The sequence below is a fragment of the Heptranchias perlo genome, chromosome 18 (assembly GCF_035084215.1).
Source record: "Heptranchias perlo isolate sHepPer1 chromosome 18, sHepPer1.hap1, whole genome shotgun sequence".
NCBI lineage: Eukaryota > Metazoa > Chordata > Chondrichthyes > Hexanchiformes > Hexanchidae > Heptranchias > Heptranchias perlo.
This window is the reverse complement of record NC_090342.1, coordinates 266917-286393: the sequence shown is the minus strand read 5'-3', so window position 1 is coordinate 286393 and position 19477 is coordinate 266917. Positions and strand designations below refer to the sequence as shown.

At 44.4% G+C, this 19477-nt stretch overlaps 1 protein-coding gene across 5 annotated transcripts in view; it reads right to left on the bottom strand.

Annotated features, from left to right (window-relative positions):
- The window catches only part of cracr2aa (calcium release activated channel regulator 2Aa), a 205020-nt gene that overhangs the window by 91429 nt on the left and 94114 nt on the right, over positions 1 to 19477 (bottom strand). For all 5 annotated transcript variants that reach the window (XR_010966159.1, XM_067999165.1, XM_067999167.1 and 2 more), the window contains 3 exons: positions 16508 to 16695; positions 3018 to 3089; positions 2263 to 2317 (listed from right to left, as the gene is read on the bottom strand). Coding sequence is in view for 4 of the 5 variants with exons in the window: in XM_067999165.1 (XP_067855266.1) it covers positions 2263 to 2317; positions 3018 to 3089; positions 16508 to 16695 (315 nt within the window). In the remaining variant the exon portion in view is untranslated. The remainder of the gene's footprint in view (positions 1 to 2262; positions 2318 to 3017; positions 3090 to 16507; positions 16696 to 19477) is intronic.

Here is a 19477-nt window from a genome sequence, read left to right as displayed (position 1 = left end):
CTTTACTTATGTTAATTTTTTCGAGTCCCTGTCCCCGATTCAATATAAGTTTTCTTGGGATTTCCGGCATGCTATCCTCTTTTTCGACTGTAAATACTGACGCAAAGTAATCGTTCAACATGTCCGCCATTTCCCCATTGTCAATGACAATATCCCCACTTTCAGTTTTTAAGGGGCCAACACTGCTCCTGACCACCCTCTTTTTCCTAATGTAACTATTGAAGTTCTTCATATTGGTTTTGATATCCCTTGCAAGTTTCTTTTCATACTCTCTTTTTGTAGCTCTTACTATCTGTTTTGTGACCCTTTGTTGATCTTTGTATCTTTCCCATTCGCCATGATCTGTGCCACTTTTTGCCTTTTTGTTTGCCCTTTCCTTATGTCTTATACTGTCCCTTACCTCTTTAGTTGTCCATGGCAGGTTTTTTTGGCAAGTAGAGTTCTTGCCCCTCAGGGGTATAAACCGATTCTGTTCTCATCCCAGTGAAATTGGCCCTCCTCCAATTGAATATTTTCAGTTTAGAGTGGTCCGTGTCCTTTTCCATAGCTATTCTAAACCGTATGATACAATGATCGCTGCTCCCTAAATGCTCCTCCACTGACACTTGCTCCACTTGCCCCGCCTCATTCCCTAGAACCAAGTCCAGCAATGCCTCCTTCCTCGTTGGGCCAGAAACGTATTGGTCAAAAAAGTTACCCTGAACACATTAAAAATATTCCTCCCCCTCTGTGCCCCTTATATTATTATTGTTATTCCAGGCTATATTAGGATAGTTGAAGTCCCCAGTTTTCATTACTCTATGGCTTGTGCATCTCTCTGTAATTTTCCTGCAAATTTGCTCCTCTATATCCTTCCCACTAGTTGGAGGCCTATATTACACCCAGTAGTGTAACGGCACCTCTTTTATTTCTTAACTCTAAACAAATAGATTCTAAACTTGACCCCTCCAGGACATCCTCTCTCTCCAGCACTGCAATATTCTCCTTAATCAATACTGCCACGCCCCCCGCCCCCATCTCCTTTCTTTCCTTCCCTATCTTTCCTGAACACCTTGTATCCAGGAATATTTAGTACCCAATCCTGCCCTTTTTGAGCCAGGTCTCCGTTATCGCCACGACATCATATTCCCATGTGGCTGTTTGCATCTGCAGCTCACCAACCTTGTTTACCACACTTCGTGTGTTTACACACATGCACTGCAAACCAATCTTAGACTTTCTTGTACTCTCTCCTAGTCTGATCCCACCTAATACTGTACTATTACTTGCTCCAGTGCTATCTTTCTCCCCCGATCCTTTGTACCCCTTGTTTCCCCTTTCCATTGCTACATCCTGGTGCCCATCCCCCTGCCAAATTAGTTTAAACCCCCCTCCCCCCCACAGCAATAGCGAACCTCCCCACGAGGACATTGGTCCCAGCTCCTTTGAGGTGCAACCCGTCCGGCCTGTACAGGTCCCACCTTCCCCAGAACTGGTCCTAATGCCCCAGGAATCTAAAGCCCTCCCTCCTGCACCATCTCTCCAGCAACGCATTCATCTGCTCTATCCTCCTATCTCTGTACTCGCTAGCGCGTGGCACCGGGAGTAATCCGGAGATTACTACCTTTGACATCCTACTTCTTAATCTCTTTCTTAACTCCTTAAAATCTGCCTGCAGGACCTCATCCGTCTTTCTACCTATGTTGTTGGTACCGATATGGACCAAGACCTCTGGCTGTTCACCCTCCCCTCCCCACAATGTTCTGCAGCTGCTCAGTGACATCCTTGATCCTGGCACCAGGGAGGCAACACACCATCCTGGAATCAAGTCTGCGGCCGCAGAAACGCCTGTCTGCTTCCCTAACTATAGAACCCCCAATCACTATTGCTGTCCTGACCTTTCTCCTCCCCCCCCGTATAGCTGAGCCATCCATGGTAGACTTGGCTCTGGCTGCGCTCACCAGTATGAATAGCAGTTAGAGAGTGAGAGGCACTCGGGGACTCCTGCACTACCTGCCTGTTCCTCCTTGTCTGTCTGGGGGTCACCCAGTCCCTCTCTGTCTGCACTCTCTTGAACTGCGGGGTGACCACCTCCGAAATCCAGAGCTCGAGCTCCTCCAGCTGACGCTTCCTGCACTTGTGGTTGTCCAGGACAGTCTTTTCACAGTCACAAAACATTCGCTATTTTCAAGACAATTACAGCATCACTGCAGGAATTTATTTGAAAAGACTAACCCAATGTTCGTTCTGTCCGTAAGACAAGGACATGAGAAAAGAACCCACCTGAAAACCAGACAAGGTCATATTTCGTTCATCTCGAAGATGTTTGTTCATTTCTCTGCAGTATATTTAAAAGCAATTCAATAAATAAAATGCTACTCAAAGCTATGAACATGAATCAAACAAAAAATCCTTAATTTGCACTGCAGAGAGTGTTACATTTAACTGCATAATCAACAATTATACATTCAAATACAATGTGATTCCAAATCATTCTTTGTAACAAAACAACCTGCTAATTTGAGGTATTAGGATGTTTGGTGACATCTTGTGCATGTCTCAAATCTGCTCATTATCTAAATTACACAATTTGACTGAAAGTTTACACGATTCTAGTGAGAATTTACACAATTCTAGTGAAAGTTTACATGATTTGACTGAAAGTTTGCACGATTCGACAGTGCCATCAGGTGTTATTTGGACATTGCTTTGATCGAAGCCTGTTCCTCAATCCTGCCCAGGCCAAATGACTAAAATAACTTTACTTCCCACCCTCAAGAGATCCCATCCTGGTGAGGACACACCTCCAGCAATGTCTGAGATCAAAACATTATTTAAAAAGATATAAATCCTGTGGTGATGAAGATTGCGGTTTGCTCACATCACAAATATTTTGTGGCCAAATTACAAGTGGTCCTGCTATTTTGCCCTTGATTATCGTTCTCTCTCTAGGAGTCTCGAGACTTTATAAACCACAAGTGGTGGCAATTTATCATCTGGATTCAACGACGGAACCGTTATCGATTTTACACTCTTACCTGAGGAGATCGAGCTGTTTACAAAGACCCACCTTCTCCCTCTCCAGTCCCTCGGTCACTCGATACAGCTCCCTGAGGGAAATACATAATCAAATATATAATTATCAAGTTTCAAAAATTAAATTACTTCTTCTCATTAGTTTTTTCTTCTCAAATTTAAAATTCCAGCAATTTACTTTTAGTTGTATAATTTTGTTATTTATTGGTCAGAGCACGATATCAAAATCTGATACGGCACACCATCACAAACCAACATAAGAAGGGCTTCCAACCAGCATCCTGCTTATACCCTGTTATGTAAACTTCAAGCACTGCACAAGCACAAATACAACACTAAGCCCCAAATTTCCATATTTTTACTGCCACTGTGGGGTAGTGGGAACTGTCCCAGTGAGACATTCACCAGTTCCCAGCCTCCTGGCCAGTTCCAACATTTTCTGGGGTGACAAGTGGAGGTTGAAACTGGACAGGCGTATTTACATGATTCAGCTTAATGCCAGGAATATATCATCAGATCATTAACACCTGAGGGACACCCTTGTGTTCGAGGCACTTGCGTTGCTATGGCAGTGAAGGGGGTGATTTTTTTAAAAATTCGTTCATAGGATGTGGGCATCGCTGGCGAGGCCGGCATTTATTGCCCATCCCTAATTGCCCTTGAGAAGGTGGTGGTGAGCTGCCTTCTTGAGCCGCTGCAGTCCGTGTGGTGAAGGTTCTCCCACAGTGCTGTTAGGAAGGGAGTTCCAAGATTTTGTCCCAGCGACAATTAAGGAACGGCGATATATTTCCAATTCGGGATGGTGTGTGACTTGGAGGGGAACGTGCAGGTGGTGTTGTTCCCATGTACCTGCTGCCCTTTTCCTCCTAGGTGGTAGGGGTTGTGGGTTTGGGAGGTGCTGTCAAAGAAGCCTTGGTGAGTTGCTGCAGTGGATCCTGTGGATGGTACACACTGCAGCCGCTGTGCGCTGATGGCAGAGGGAGTGAATGTTTAGGGTGGTGGATGGGGTGACAATCAAGTGGGCTGCTTTGTCCTGGATGGTGTCAAGCTTCTTGAGTGTTGTTGGAGCTGCATTCATCCAGGCAAGTGGAGAGTATTCCATCACACTCCTGACTTCTGCCTTACAGAAAGGCTTTGGGGAGTCAGGAGGTGAGTTACTCGCCGCAGAATACCCAGCCTCTGACCTGCTCTTGTAGCCACAGTATTTATATGGTTCTGGTCAATGGTGACCCCCAGGATGTTAATGGTGGGAGATTCGGCGATGGTAATGCCGTTGAATGTCAAAGGTAGGTGGTTAGACTCTCTCTTGATGGAGATGGTCATTGCCTGGCACTTGTCTGGCGCGAGGGAGTAAAGTTGAGAGCAGCAAGAGAGGGGAAGACCAAGGGGAAATTTACAATACAAATAGTACAAACAGTTGTTCAAGAATAAGTGAAAGGGAAAAGCGTAGAGCAGCGGAAAGAGAGTGTACTTTAGGCACGACAGATAAAGTGAAAACTAGAAGGCGTAAGGCGATTAACCCAGCATCAAAGCTGAAGGTCAGGCTAGGGTGTGTGGCCCAACTAAGAGTTCTATATACAAATGCACGGAGTATAAGGAATAAATTAAATGAACTACAGGTTCAAATTCAAATTGGAGGGTATGACATGATAGCTATTACTGAGACATGGCTGCAGGATGGTCAGGATTGGGAACTAAATATACCGGGTTATAAGGTCTACAGGAGAGACAGGGAACATGGAAGAGGGGGAGCAGTAGCCTTAGTGATTAGAGATGAAATCACTTCAATGATAAAGGGGGATATAACGAGAGGTAAGCAGCCAACAGAGACCTTATGGGTTGAATTGAGAAATAGGAAAGGATCTAAGACTATAGTGGGAGTTGTGTATAGGAGCCCTAGCAGCAGCTCTGAAGTGCTAGATTGTATAAATGCAGAGATTAGACAAGCGTGTAAGAAAGGCATGGTGGTCTTAATGGGGGACTTTAACCTTCACATAGATTGGGAAAAGCAGACGAGCAACTGTCACAAAGGTAGTGAATTTCTTGAGTGTGTCCGGGATAGATTTTTACAGCAGTATGTCCTCGAGGCAACAAGGGGGCAAGCCATACTAGATTTAGTAATGAGTAATGAACCAGATTTAGTTAACGGCTTAACTGTGTGTGAACATCTATCCAATAGCGATCATAATATGATCGAGTTCAATGTAGTGTTTGAAAGGGAAAAAAGTGAATCAGCTGCTAAGATGCTAGACTTGGGCAAGGCCGACTTCAATGGGATGAGTCAGAGACTGTCCGCAGTAAACTGGGCAAATCTGTTAATGGGTAAAACGACTGATGATCAGTGAGAAATGTTTAAAGAAACGTTTAACGTGATACAGAATCGGTTTATACCCCTGAGGGGCAAGAACTCTACTTGCCAAAAAAAACAGCCATGGACAACTAAAGAGGTAAGGCACAGGATAAGACATAAGGAAAGGGCCTACAAAAAGGCAAAAAATGGCACAGATCCTGGCGAATGGGAAAGAAACAAAGATCAACAAAGGGTCACAAAACAGATAGTTAGAGCTAAAAGAGAGTATGAAAAGAAACTTGCAAGGGATATCAAAACCAATACGAAAAACTTTTCTAGTTATATTAGGAAAAAGAGGGTGGTCAGGAGTAGTGTTGGCCCCTTAAAAACTGAAAGTGGGGATATTGTCATTGACAATGGGGAAATGGCGGACATGTTGAACAATTACTTTGCGTCAGTATTTACAGTCGAAAAAGAGGATAGCATGCCGGAAATCCCAAGAAAACTTATATTGAATCGGGGACAGGGACTCGAAAAAATTAACATAAGTAAAGCAACAGTAATGAAGAAAATAATAGCACTAAAGAGTGACAAATCCACAGGACCAGATGATTTCCATCCCAGGGTTTTAAAGGAAGTAGGTGAGTACATCGCAGATGCCCTAACTATAATCTTTCAAAGTTCTCCAGATTCAGGAACTGTCCCTTTAGATTGGAAAATTGCACATGTCACTCCGCTTTTTAAGAAAGGAGAGAGGGGGAAACCGGGGAATTATAGACCAGTTAGCCGAACATCTGTTGTGGGGAAAATGCTGGAGTCTATAATTAAGATGTGGAGATGCCGGTGATGGACTGGGGTTGACAATTGTAAACAATTTTACAACACCAAGTTATAGTCCAGCAATTTTATTTTAAATTCACAAGCTTTCGGAGGCTTCCTCCTTCGTCAGGTAAATGACGAAGGACGAAAATCAGTGAGAGCCAGCATGGATTTGTGAAAGGTAGGTCGTGCCTGACAAACCTGATTGAATTTTTTGAAGAGGTGACTAAAGTAGTGGACAGGGGAATGTCAATGGATGTTATTTATATGGACTTCCAGAAGGTATCTGATAAGGTCCCACATAAGAGACTGTTAGCTAAGATAGATTGGTGGCATTGTAAGCAGTGTAGATGAAGACATGACGAAGGAGGAAGCCTCCGAAAGCTTGTGAATTTAAAATAAAATTGCTGGACTATAACTTGGTGTTGTAAAATTGTTTACAATCTATAATTAAGGATAGGGTGACTGAACACCTCGAGAATTTTCAGTTAATCAGTGAGAGCCAGCATGGATTTGTGAAAGGTAGGTCGTGCCTGACAAACCTGATTGAATTTTTTGAAGAGGTGACTAAAGTAGTGGACAGGGGAATGTCAATGGATGTTATTTATATGGACTTCCAGAAGGTATCTGATAAGGTCCCACATAAGAGACTGTTAGCTAAGATAGATTGGTGGCATTGTAAGCAGTGTAGATGAAAACATAAAATTACAAAGCGATATTGATAGATTAGGTGAATGGGCAAAACTGTGGCAAATGGAATTCAATGTAGACAAATGTGAGGTCATCCACTTTGGATCAAAAAAGGATAGAACAGGGTACTTTCTAAATGGTAAAAAGTTAAAAACAGTGGACGTCCAAAGGGACCGAGGGGTTAGGTACATAAATCATCGAAGTGTCATGAACAGGTGCAGAAAATAATCAAGAAGGCTAATGGCATGCTGGCCTTTATATCTAGAGGACTGGAGTACAAGGGGGCAGAAGTTATGCTGTAGCTGTACAAAACCCTGGTTAGACCGCACCTGGAGTACTGTGAGCAGTTCTGGGCACCGCACCTTGGGAAGGACATATTGGCCTTGGAGAGAGTGCAGCGTAGGTTTACTAGAATGATACCCGGATTTCAAGGGTTAAGTTACGAGGAGAGATTACACAAATTGGGGTTGTATTCTCTGGAGTTTAGAAGGTTAAGGGGTGATCTGATCAAAGTTTATAAGGTATTAAGGGGAACAGATAGGGTGGATAGAGAGAAACTATTTCCGCTGGTTGGGGATTCTAGGAGTAGGGGGCAGAGTCTAAAAATTAGAGCCAGACCTTTCAGGAGCGAGATTAGAAAACATTTCTACACACAAAGGGTGGTAGAAGTTTGGAACACTCTTCCGCAAACGGCAATTGATACTAGCTCAATTGCTAAATTTAAATGTGAGATAGATAGCTTTTTGGCAACCAAAGGTATTAAGGGATATGGGCCAAAGGCAGGTATATGGAGTTAGATCACAGATCAGCCATGATCTTATCAAATGGCGGAGCAGGCACGAGGGGCTGAATGGCCTACTCCTGTTCCTATGTTCTTATGTTCCTATGAATGTTACTTGCCACTTATTAGCCCCAGCCTGGATGTTGTCCAGGTCTTGCTGCATGCAGGCTTGGACTGCTTCATTATCTGAGGGGTTGCGAATGGAACTGAACACTGTACAATCATCAGCGAACATACCCATTTTTGACCTTATGATGGAGGGAAGGTCATTGATGAAGCAGCTGAAGATGGTTGGGCGTAGGACACTGCCCTGAAGAACTCCTGCAGCAATGTCCTGGGGCTGATATGATTGGCATCCAACAACCACTACCATCTTCCTTTGTGCTAGATATGACTCCAGCCACTGGAGAGTTTTCCCCCTGATTCCCATTGACTTCAATTTTACTAGGGCTCCTTGGTCAAATGCTACCTTGATGTCAAGGGCAGTCACTCTCACCTCACCTCTGGAATTCAGCTCTTTTGTCCATGTTTGGACCAAGGCTGTAATGAGGTCTGGAGCCGAGTGGTCCTGGCGGAACCCAAACTGAGCATCGGTGAGCAGGTTATTGGTGAATAAGTGCCACTTGATAGCACTGTCGACGGCACCTTCCATCACTTTGCTGATGATTGAGAGTAGACTGATGGGGCGGTAATTGGCCGGATTGGATTTGTCCTGCTTTTTATGGACAGGACATACCTGGGCAATTTTCCACATTGTTGGGTTGATGCCAGTGTTGTAGCTGTACTGGAACAGTTTGGCTAGAGGCGCAGCTAGTTCTGGAGCACAAGTCTTCAGCACTACAACCGGGATGTTGTCGGGGCCCATAGCCTTTGCTGTATCCAGTGCACTCAGCCGTTTCTTGACATCACGTGGAGTGAATCGAATTGGCTGAAGACTGGCTTCTGTGGTGGGGATATCGGGAGGAGGCCGAGATGGATCATCCACTCGGCACTTCTGGCTGAAGATAGTTGCAAACGTTTCAGCCTTGTCTTTTGCACTCATGTTGGACTCTGCCATCATTGAGGATGGGGATGTTTGCAGAGCCTCCTCCTCCCGTTAGTTGTTTAATTGTCCACCACCATTCATGACTGGATGTGGCAGGACTGCAGAGCTTGGATCTGATCCGTTGGTTGTGGAATCGCTTAGCTCTGTTTATAGCATGTTGCTTCCGCTGTTTAGCATGCATGTAGTCCTGAGTTGTAGCTTCACCAGGTTGGCACCTCATTTTTAGGTACGCCTGGTGCTGCTCCTGGCATGCTCTTCTACACTCCTCATTGAACCAGGGTTGATTCCCTGGCTTGTTGGTAAACGTAGAGTGAGGAATATGCCGGGCCATGAGGTTACAGATTGTGCTGGAATACAAATCTGCTGCTGCTGATGGCCCACAGCGCCTCATGGATGCCCGGTTTTGAGCTGCCAGATCTGTTCTGAATCTATCCCATTTAGCATGGTGGTAGTGCCACACATCACATTGGATGGTGTCCTCAGTGTGAAGATGGGACTTCATCTCCACAAGGACTGTGCGGTGGTCTTTTTTTTTATTCGTTCACGGGATGTGGGCGTCGCTGGCAAGGCCGGCATTTATTGCCCATCCCTAATTGCCCTCGAGAAGGTGGTGGTGAGCCGCCTTCTTGAACCGCTGCAGTCCGTGTGGTGACGGTTCTCCCACAGTGCTGTTAGGAAGGGAGTTCCAGGATTTTGACCCAGCGACAATGAAGGAACGGCGATATATTTCCAAGTCGGGATGGTGTGTGACTTGGAGGGGAACGTCAATTTTACCAATACTGTCATGGACAGATACATCTGCGACAGGTAGATTGGTAAGGACGAGGTCAAGTTGGTTTTTCCTTCGTGTTGGTTCGCTCACCACCTGCCGCAGGCCCAGTCTGGCAGCTATAACTTTCAGGAATCGGCCAGCTCAGTCAGTAGTGGTGCTACCGAGCCACTCTTGGTGTGCCCTTGTTACCTTCAGTGCTTCCTCCAAGTGGTGATTTGAAGATTCAACGGGCACATCACTTACTGCCGGCACTCACTTGCACGAGGCAAAAGGGGAGAATTTCAGCTGGCACCGGTTATGCTACAGTCCAGCAGCTGCCATTTTCTCCTTCCCCCATGCTTCAAAATACTGTCAGGAGCCAGCCAACGCCAATAAAAGATCGGTGTAAAAAATGTTTCTCCTACCCTCTCTCCTAAATCTCTTCCATTTAATCTTATATCTTCGTCCCCTCGTTCTAGGCCCATTAATTATGGAAACAGTCACTTTCTATTTACTCTGTTCCAACCCTTCATAATTTTAAACACCTCGATCAAATCACCCTGTAATCTCCTCTGTACTATTAAAAAGTCCCAATTTTTCAAGTCTTTCTTTGCATTTGTATTTCCTCATATCAGGCAGCATCCCAGTGAATGAAATGCTGTACCAACTCTATTGCCTCCTATAGTGTGGAGCCCAAAACTGCTCTCAGGGTCACTGGGACCGGTTCTGGGGAAGGTGGGACCTGTACAAGCGGGACGGGTTACAGCCGAGCAGGACCGGGACCAATGTCCTCGCGGGGGTATTTGCTAGTGCTGTTGGGGAAGGTTTAAACTAGAATGACAGGGGGATGGGAACCTGAGCAGGGAGACAGAGGAGGGGGAAACAAGGATAGAAAGAAAAGACAGAAAGGGAAGAAGCAATAGTGGAAGGCAGAGAAAACAAGGGCAAAAAACAAATAGGGCCATCGTGCAAAATAAAACTACGATGACTAGCAATCTTAAAAAGACAAGTCTAAAGGCATTGTGCCTAAATGTGCAGAGCATTCGCAATAAGGTAGATGAATTAACACCACGGATAGATATTAACGGTTATGATATAGTTGCGATTACGGAGACATGGCTGCAGGTGACCAAGGATTGGAACTGAACATCCAGAGGTATTCAATATTTAGGAAGGACAGGCAAAAAGGGAAAGGAGGTGGGGTAGCATTGTTAGTAAAGGAGGAAATCAATGCAATAGTGAGGAAGGATATTGGCTCGGAAAATCACGATGTGGAATCTGCATGGGTGGAGCTATGAGACACCAAGAGGCAGAAAACGTTGGTGGGGGTTATCTATAGGCCCCTAAACAGTAGTGGAGATGTAGGGGAGGGCATTAAACAGGAAATTAGAGATGCATGCAAGAAGGGTACAGCTATAATCATAGGAACATAGGAACAGGAGTAGGCCATTCAGCCCCTCGTACCTGCTCCACATTTGATAAGATCATGGCTGATCTGGGATCTAACTCCATATACCTGCCTTTGGCCCATATCCCTTAATACCTTTGGTTGCCAAAAAGCTATCTATCTCACATTTAAATTTAGCAATTGAGCTAGTATCAACTGCCGTTTACGGAAGAGAGTTCCAAACTTCTACCACCCTTTGTGTGTAGAAATGTTTTCTAATCTCACTCCTGAAAGGTCTGGCTCTAATTTTTAGACTGTGCCCCCTACTCCTAAAATCCCCAACCAGTGGAAATAGTTTGTCTCTATCCACCCTATCTGTTCCCCTTAATATCTAATAAACTTCGATCAGATCACCCCTTAACCTTCTAAACTCCAGAGAATACAACCCCAATTTGTGTAATCTCTCCTCGTAACTTAACCCTTCAAGTCCGGGTATCATTCTAGCAAACCTACGCTGCACTCCCTCCAAGGCCAATATGTCCTTCCCAAGGTGCGGTGCCCAGAACTGCTCACAGTACTACAGGTGCGGTCTAACCAGGGTTTTGTATAGCTGCAGCATAACTTCTGCCCCCTTGTACTCCAGTCCTCTAGATATAAAGGCCAGCATTCCATTAGCCTTATTGTTTATTTTCTGCACCTGTTCATGACACTTCAATGATCTATGTACCTGAACCCCTCGGTCCCTTTGGACAACCACTGTTTTTAACTTTTTACCATTTAGAAAGTACCCTGTTCTATCCTTTTTTGATCCAAAGTGGATGACCTCACATTTGTCTACATTGAATTCCATTTGCCACAGTTTTGCCCATTCACCTAATCTATCAATATCGCTTTGTAATTTTATGTTTTCATCTACACTGCTTACAATGCCACCAATCTTTGTGGCATCGGCAAACTTAGATAGGAGACTTACTATGCCTTCATCTAAGTTGTTAATAAATATTGTGAACAATTGAGGCCCCAAGACAGATCCCTGCAGGACTCCACTAGTCACATCCTGCCAATCATGGGTGACTTTAATCTAAAGGTAGATTGGTCAAACCACATTAGCAATAATACTGTGGGGGAGGAATTCCTGCAGTGTTGATGTGATGGTTTTCTAGACCAATACGTTGAGGAACCAATTAGAGAACAGGCGATCCTAGACTGGGTATTGTGCAACGAGAAAGGATTAATTAACAATCTTGTTGTGCGGGGTCCCTTCGGGAAGAGCGACCATAACATGATCGAATTCCTCATTAAAATGGAGAGTGAAGTTGTTGAATCCAAAACTAGGGTCCTTAATCTAAATAAAGGAAATTACGAAAGTATGAGGTGCGAGTTGGCTATGATAGATTGGGGAACTTTACTAAAAGGGATGACGGTGGATAGGCAATGGCTAATATTTAAAGAACGTGAGCAGGAATTACAACAATTATTCATTCCTGTCTGGCGCAAGAATAAAACAGCAAAGGTGGTTCAACCGTGGCTTACAAAAGAAATTAGGGATAGTATTGGATCCAAAGAGGAGGCATATAAAATTGCCAGAAAAAGCGGCAAGCCTGAGGATTGGGAGCAGTTCAGAATTCAGCAAAGGAGGACAAAGAGATTGATTAAGAGGGAAAAATAGAGTATGGGAGTAAACTAGCAGGCAACATAAAAACTGACTGTAAAAGCTTCTATAAATATGTCAAGAGAAAAAGATTAGTGAAGACAAATGTAGGTCCCTTACAGTCAGAAATAGGGGAATGTATAATGGGGAAAAAAGAAATGGCAGAACAATTAAACACATACTTTGGTTCTGTCTTCACAGAGGAGGACATAAATAACCTCCTGGAAATGTTAGGGAAGCAAGGGTCCAGTGAGAGGGAGGAACTGAAGGAAACCAGTATCAGTAAAAAAAAATAGTGCTAGGGAAATTAATGGGGCTAAAGGCTGACAAATCCCCAGGGCCTGATAATCTACATCCCAGAGTACTAAAGGAAGTGGCCCTGGAACTAGTGGATGCATTGGTGGGCATCTTAGAATCATAGAAGTTACAACATGGAAACAGGCCCTTCGGCCCAACATGTCCATGTCACCCAGTTTCTACCACTAAGCTAGTCCCAATTGCCTGCACTTGGCCCATATCCCTCTATACCCATCTTACCCATGTAACTGTCCAAATGCTTTTTAAAAGACAAAATTGTACCCGCCTCTACTACTGCCTCTGGAAGCTCGTTCCAGACACTCACCACCCTTTGAGTGAAAAAATTGCCCCTCTGGACCCTTTTGTATCTCTCCCCTCTCACCTTAAATCTATGCCCCCTCGTTATAGACTCCCCTACCTTTGGGAAAAGATTTTGACTATCGACCTTATCTCTGCCCCTCATTATTTTATAGACTTCTATAAGATCACCCCTAAACCTCCTACTCTCCAGGGAAAAAAGTCTCAGTCTATCCAACCTCTCCCTATAAGTCAAACCATCAAGTCCCGGTAGCATCCTAGTAAATCTTTTCTGCACTCTTTCTAGTTTAATAATATCCTTTCTATAATAGGGTGACCAGAACTGTACACAGTATTCCAAGTGTGGCCTTACTAATGTCTTGTACAACTTCAACAAGACATCCCAACTCCTGTATTCAATGTTCTGACCAATGAAACCAAGCATGCTGAATGCCTTCTTCACCACCCTATCCACCTGTGACTCCACTTTCAAGGAGCTATGAACCCGTACTCCTAGATCTCTTTGTTCTATAACTCTCCCCAACGCCCTACCATTAACGGAGTAGGTCCTGGCCCGATTCGATCTACCAAAATGCATCACCTCACATTTATCTAAATTAAACTCCATCTGCCATTCATCGGCCCACTGGCCCAATTTATCAAGATCCCGTTGCAATCCTAGATAACCTTCTTCACTGTCCACAATGCCACCAATCTTGGTGTCATCTGCAAACTTACTAACCATGCCTCCTAAATTCTCTTCCAAAATTCTGTAGACTCTGGAACAGTTCTTACAGATTGGAGGGTGGCAAATGTAACCCCACTATTTAAAAAAGGAGGGAGAGAAAAAACAGGGAATTACAGACCAGTTAGCCTAACATCAGTAGTAGGGAAAATGCTAGAGTCTATTATAAAAGATGTGATCACAGAACACTTGGAGGCATTAATAGGGTTGGACAAAGTCAGCATGAGTTTATGAAAGGGATATCATGCTTAACAAATCTACTGGAGTTTTTTGAGGATGCAACTAGTCGAATAGATAGGGGAGAACCAGTGGATGTGGTGTATTTGGATTTTCAGAAGGCTTTTGATAAGGTCCCACACAAGAGGTTAGTGTGCAAAATTAAAGCACATGGGATTGGGGGGAATATACTGGCATGGATTGAGAATTGGTTGACAGACAGGAAACAGAGAGTAGGAATAAACGGGTCTTTTTCCAGGTGGCAGGCAGTGACTAGTGGGGTACCGCAGGGATCAGTACTTGGGCCCCAGCTATTCACAATATATATCAATGATTTGGATGAGGGAACTAAATGTAACATTTCCAAGTTTGCAGACGACACAAAGCTGGGGTAGAATGTGAGGAGGATGCAAAGAGGCTCCAATGTGATTTAGATAAGTTGGGTGAGTGGGCAAGAACATGGCAGATGCAGTATAACGTGGATAAATGTGAGGTTCTCCACTTTGGTTGTAAAAACAGAAAGACAGATTATTATCTGAATGGTGATAGATTGGGAAAAGGGGAGGGGTGCAACGAGATCTGGGTGTCTTTGTACACCAGTCGCTGAAAGCGAGCACTCAGGTGCAGCAAGCAGTTAGGGAGGCGAATGGTATGTTGGCCTTCATTGCAAGAGGATTTGAGTACAGGAGCAGGGATGTCTTACTGCAGTTATATAGGGCTTTGGTGAGACCACATCTGGAGTACTGTGTGCAGTTTTGGTCTCCTTATCTGAGGAAGGATGCCCTTGCCATGGAGGGAGTGCAACGAAGGTTTACCAGACTGATTCCTGGGATGGCAGGACTGACGTATGAGGAGAGATTGGGTGGACTAGGCCTATATTCACTAGAGTTTAGAAGAATGAGAGGTGATCTCATCGAAACATATAAAATTCCAACAGGATTTGACAGACTAGATGCGGGGAGGATGTTCCCGATAGCTGGGGACTCCAGAACCAGGGGTCACAGTCTCAGGATACGGGGTATGCCATTTGAAACCGAGATGAGGAGAAATTTCTTCACTCAGAGGGTGGTGAACCTGTGGAATTCTCTATCACAGAAGGCAGTGGAGGCCAAGTCATTAGATGTATTCAAGCAGGAGATAGATATATTTCTTAATGCTGAAGGGATCAAGGGATATGGGGAAAAAGCGGGAACAGGGTACTGAGTTAGAGGATCAGCCATGATCATTTTGAATGGCGGAGCAGGCCCGAAGGGCCGAATGGCCTACTCTTGCTCCTATTTTCTATGTTTCTATGTTTCAATCCTCCAACTGCGGTCTTGATAAGGTTTTATATCGATTCACCATTACTTCACGACTGTTATGTTCTATACCTTTTGCCATAAAACCCAGCAATCCATTCGCTTTCTTTCGTCTTATCCACTTGAGAAGCTGCTTTTAATGTCATGAACCTGAATCCCCAAATTCCTCTGTACTTCCCCAATACTTTTATTATTTTCCCCAAACTGTATTACCTCCCACTTACTGACATTGAATTCCATCTGCCACTTTTTGCCCATCCCCAGATTATCAATATCCCCCTCACAGCTTATCAATATTATCATTATCAATATTCCCCTCGCAGCTTTCTCTGGTCCTCAAAAATATTTACTCCGCTCCCTCTAACCCTACATCCAAATCATTGATGAACACGGTAAACAGAATCAGTCCCAGAACAGAACTCTATGGGACATCACTCCCACTCCGAGAAACTGCCCTTAACTCCTACTCCCTGTTTCCTCTCTTCTAACCAGTTTTTAAATCCAACTTGCTACCATTCCCCTAATTCTATACCCCTTAATCTTCTCCAATAGTCTCCTGTGTGGTACCTTGTCAAAGGCTTTATGAAAGTCCCTGTAAACCACATCCATTGCATTTCCCCCCATCCCCATATCTGTCACCCCCTCAAAGAACTCTATCAGGTTTATCAAGTAAGAATGGAATAAAAGTCTATATCAATCAGCATTAAACATTTTCACAACTGTATCTGCAGTCTTTGCTTGGTGGGACATTTGATGCAGCTTGAAATTAAACTTAGGACTTAGGGTGCATGAAACTGAATCTGAGAGTGACGCGGCAATACTGCCGTAGGGAGGAGTGGAATAAACGCAGGGCACTTGCCAAACTGTCCCTTTATTTCCTGCTGATCTAAAAATAGCTGTTCGATCTTTGACCTTACCATATCACTGAAGTATACATTCTTTTAAAAGGTAATATTGGCTGCTGCATGAGACCCTTCTGGAATTGAAAGGTATCAGATCAACACAATTTAGATTCTACAGAATAAGATAATTAGGATAACTCAAAATGAAAAATGTTGTTCACTACAAACTGAAAAGTGATCTAGTAATCAAATGTCAATATTCAGAATTCTAATTATACATTGCACAATTAGCTCTATTATGTATTTTCTAAAAGGTTTCAAGGTTCAAAGCCTCTCTCATTTTATCAAAGACATATCACATGGTCGTTGATACTGAGACTCACATTTCTCTTTCACCATGCAGTTGGGAGGTTTCTTCCTGCAGCAACTGTACATGATGCTCAGCAAACAGCAGATCATCACTCGCCTTCTGCAGATCTTTCTCCAACTCCTTGTTGATCTGTTTTAGTTTCTGATTCTCTATCCTTGTCTCTTGCTTCTCACTCTGCAGCTCTCGACACCGTTTCTCCAACTGACATGGGTCCACAAGAAGATAGACAATGAAATTGAGCTGGCGATTTGCTCTGGACGGTGAGGCACTAACCCCGTGTTAATGCCCACCTCTTAGCTTTAGGATGGATGATAAATGTCACCCATATCCAGAGCACAAAATAAAACTTTGCTTACAGAACATATGAAGTCAACTCTTAATTAATTTGTCCATAACTTGACTTTATGACTTTATGATTTGTCAATAAACTCTAAGCTTAAATACCTATCTATGAACAATCTATATGTACATACATTGCTATAAATAAAGGGACTCAGGCACTCATTTGGAATGTACACATTTTCTAGCAACTCCTATTGACATGATGTGACGTGGTGTGGCGTTGGCGTGACGAGGCGTGACGTGGTGTGGCATTGGCGAGACGTGGCGAGGTGTGACGTGGCGTGACGTGACGTGGCGAGGCGTGACGTGGTGTGACGTGACGTGGCGAGGCGTGACGTGGCGAGGCGAGGCGAGGTGTGACGTGGCGAGGTGTGACGTGGCGAGGTGTGACGTGGCGTGACGTGACGTGGCGTGGCGTGACGTGGCGAGGTGTGACGTGGCGTGGCGTGACGTGGCGAGGCGTGACGTGGCGAGGCGTGACGTGGTGTGGCATTGGCGAGACGTGGCGAGGTGTGACATGGTGTGACATGACGTGGCGAGGCGTGACGTGGCGAGATGTGACGTGGCATTGGCGAGACGTGGCGAGGCGTGACGTGGCGAGGCGTGACGTGGCGAGGCAAGATGTGGTGTGGCATTGGCGAGACGTGGCGAGGCGTGACGTGGCGAGGCGTGGCGTGGCGAGGCGTGACGTGGCGAGGCGTGACGTGGCGAGGCGTGACGTGGTGAGGCGTGACGTGGCGAGGCGAGGCGTGACGTGTTGAGGCGTGACGTGGTGAGGAGTGACGTGGCGAGGCGTGACGTGGCGAGGCGTGACGTGGCGAGGCGTGACGTGGCGAGGCGTGACGTGGTGTGTAAAATACAATGGGCCAGGTTTTGCATCTAACGGAGTCTGCCATTAGTTAGACTTGCCCTTGCACATTTAGATTTTTAAATGTTTTGCGTGGGAAGTTGCTGAAAGAGCAAGCTGGTAACGTCACAGTGAGGGAAACAGGGCATCTGGGACCGGAGTGAACAGGGCAAGCAATTGGATATCTCCTCTACCAATCAGATTGACGTATCGTGAAATCAACAGTGCAAGGACTGAGAAGGAAGTATAAATTAGAGATGGTGAATTCAATGTCAAATCAGGTACAGAAAGAGAAAGAGAAGGAAAGAAAAATTGGATTAAGAGAGGGAGAGAGAGAAAGGGAAAGTAAAAAAAAAATTAATTTTCAATTGTAAATTTTTTAAATCTCCAACAATTAAAACCTGAAGGAATGAGGCTCCACACTTGTAATAGTTAATTTTCAGTGCCAGAGAGATTGATTGGCAGTAATTAACAGTTATCATGTCCTTAAAAGGGTACTTAGACTGGAATGGACAAAACTTAACTTTCTGTGGCGAGTTTAGTTCGTATCTACCGCGCAAATGCAGCAACTTCACGCCATTCAATGCATTTCAATGATGAGGCAAATAGTGAGCTGCCATTTTCGCAAAGCTAACGGCAGAGCAGTGCATCTCGGACAGCAACTTCTGGATTTCCACATTTAAATGTGCATCTGCCCCTTGCCTGAAGTTGCTGTAGCATTTACACATAAATAACGGTGAACGCCATTAGCATCACTGTTATTTTGACAACAAAATCTGGGCCAATATAAATGTGGTGAATGACTAATGGTAAAAAGTTGACACAAAAGAGTGACAACAGGAAGTCAGGTTTTGTAGACAGGAAGTGCATTACACACGAGGCATGAAGACAAAGTATAATATTCAGGTGAAGGGAGGCACAAATCTAATTTAGTCTCCATTTTAAAGTCATATATTCTGCACTTATTTTTATATATTTCCGTTATAAATTTCTATATCCATATTTATAATGTAAACTTGTCACATTGTAATTACACCCTCCCACCAACAGTACTGCTGTGGTGCCTCCACTGGGGGTGCTTTAACTACAGCTGGATAAGTTCACCTAGGTCACAGGACAAAGGAAATACCACTGGAAAAAATTGAAAACAATGCACACAAATATAAGATTTTTAATATATTACACATAGATATTAAAAATCTTTTATCTCTGCTTGCTTCCCATTGTCATGTGCTTTTGTCACACATTTTTTGTCAACTTTTTCCAATCAATTTTCCTGTTAACTGGCTTCAGTCACTAATTAATTAGAGACTCTACTAATATTATCATTTCCCCAATAATCACTCAAAATGCATTTTGAGGAAAATTTTATCCACTGCCTTTTCCCTCCGTGTCTTAAATTTCTGGTGTCCAAAACAAAGTATTAAACAAAATAAAATTTTAAAAAACATGTATTTAAAAATCCTGATGTTTGTGCCGTAGCGACGATGGGTTCATGGGATGCCTGTGCCTCCCTGTCGTCCAGCATTACTGAAGGCCCATGGGAGGGGCAAGGGTCACAGGTTCAGACGGGAGGGTGGGGTCATGGTCAGGGTTCAGATGGGGGGTGGGGTCAGAGTCATGGATTCAGATGAGGGAGGGGCAAGGATCACGGGTTCCAGCGGGGAGGCGGGGTCAGGATCATGGGTTCAGGTGGGGGAGGGGTCACGGCTTCAAATGGGAAAGGGCGAGGGTTACAGGTTCAGGTGTGGGAGGGGGCGAGGGTCATGGGTTCAGGTGGGGGAAGGGTCAGGG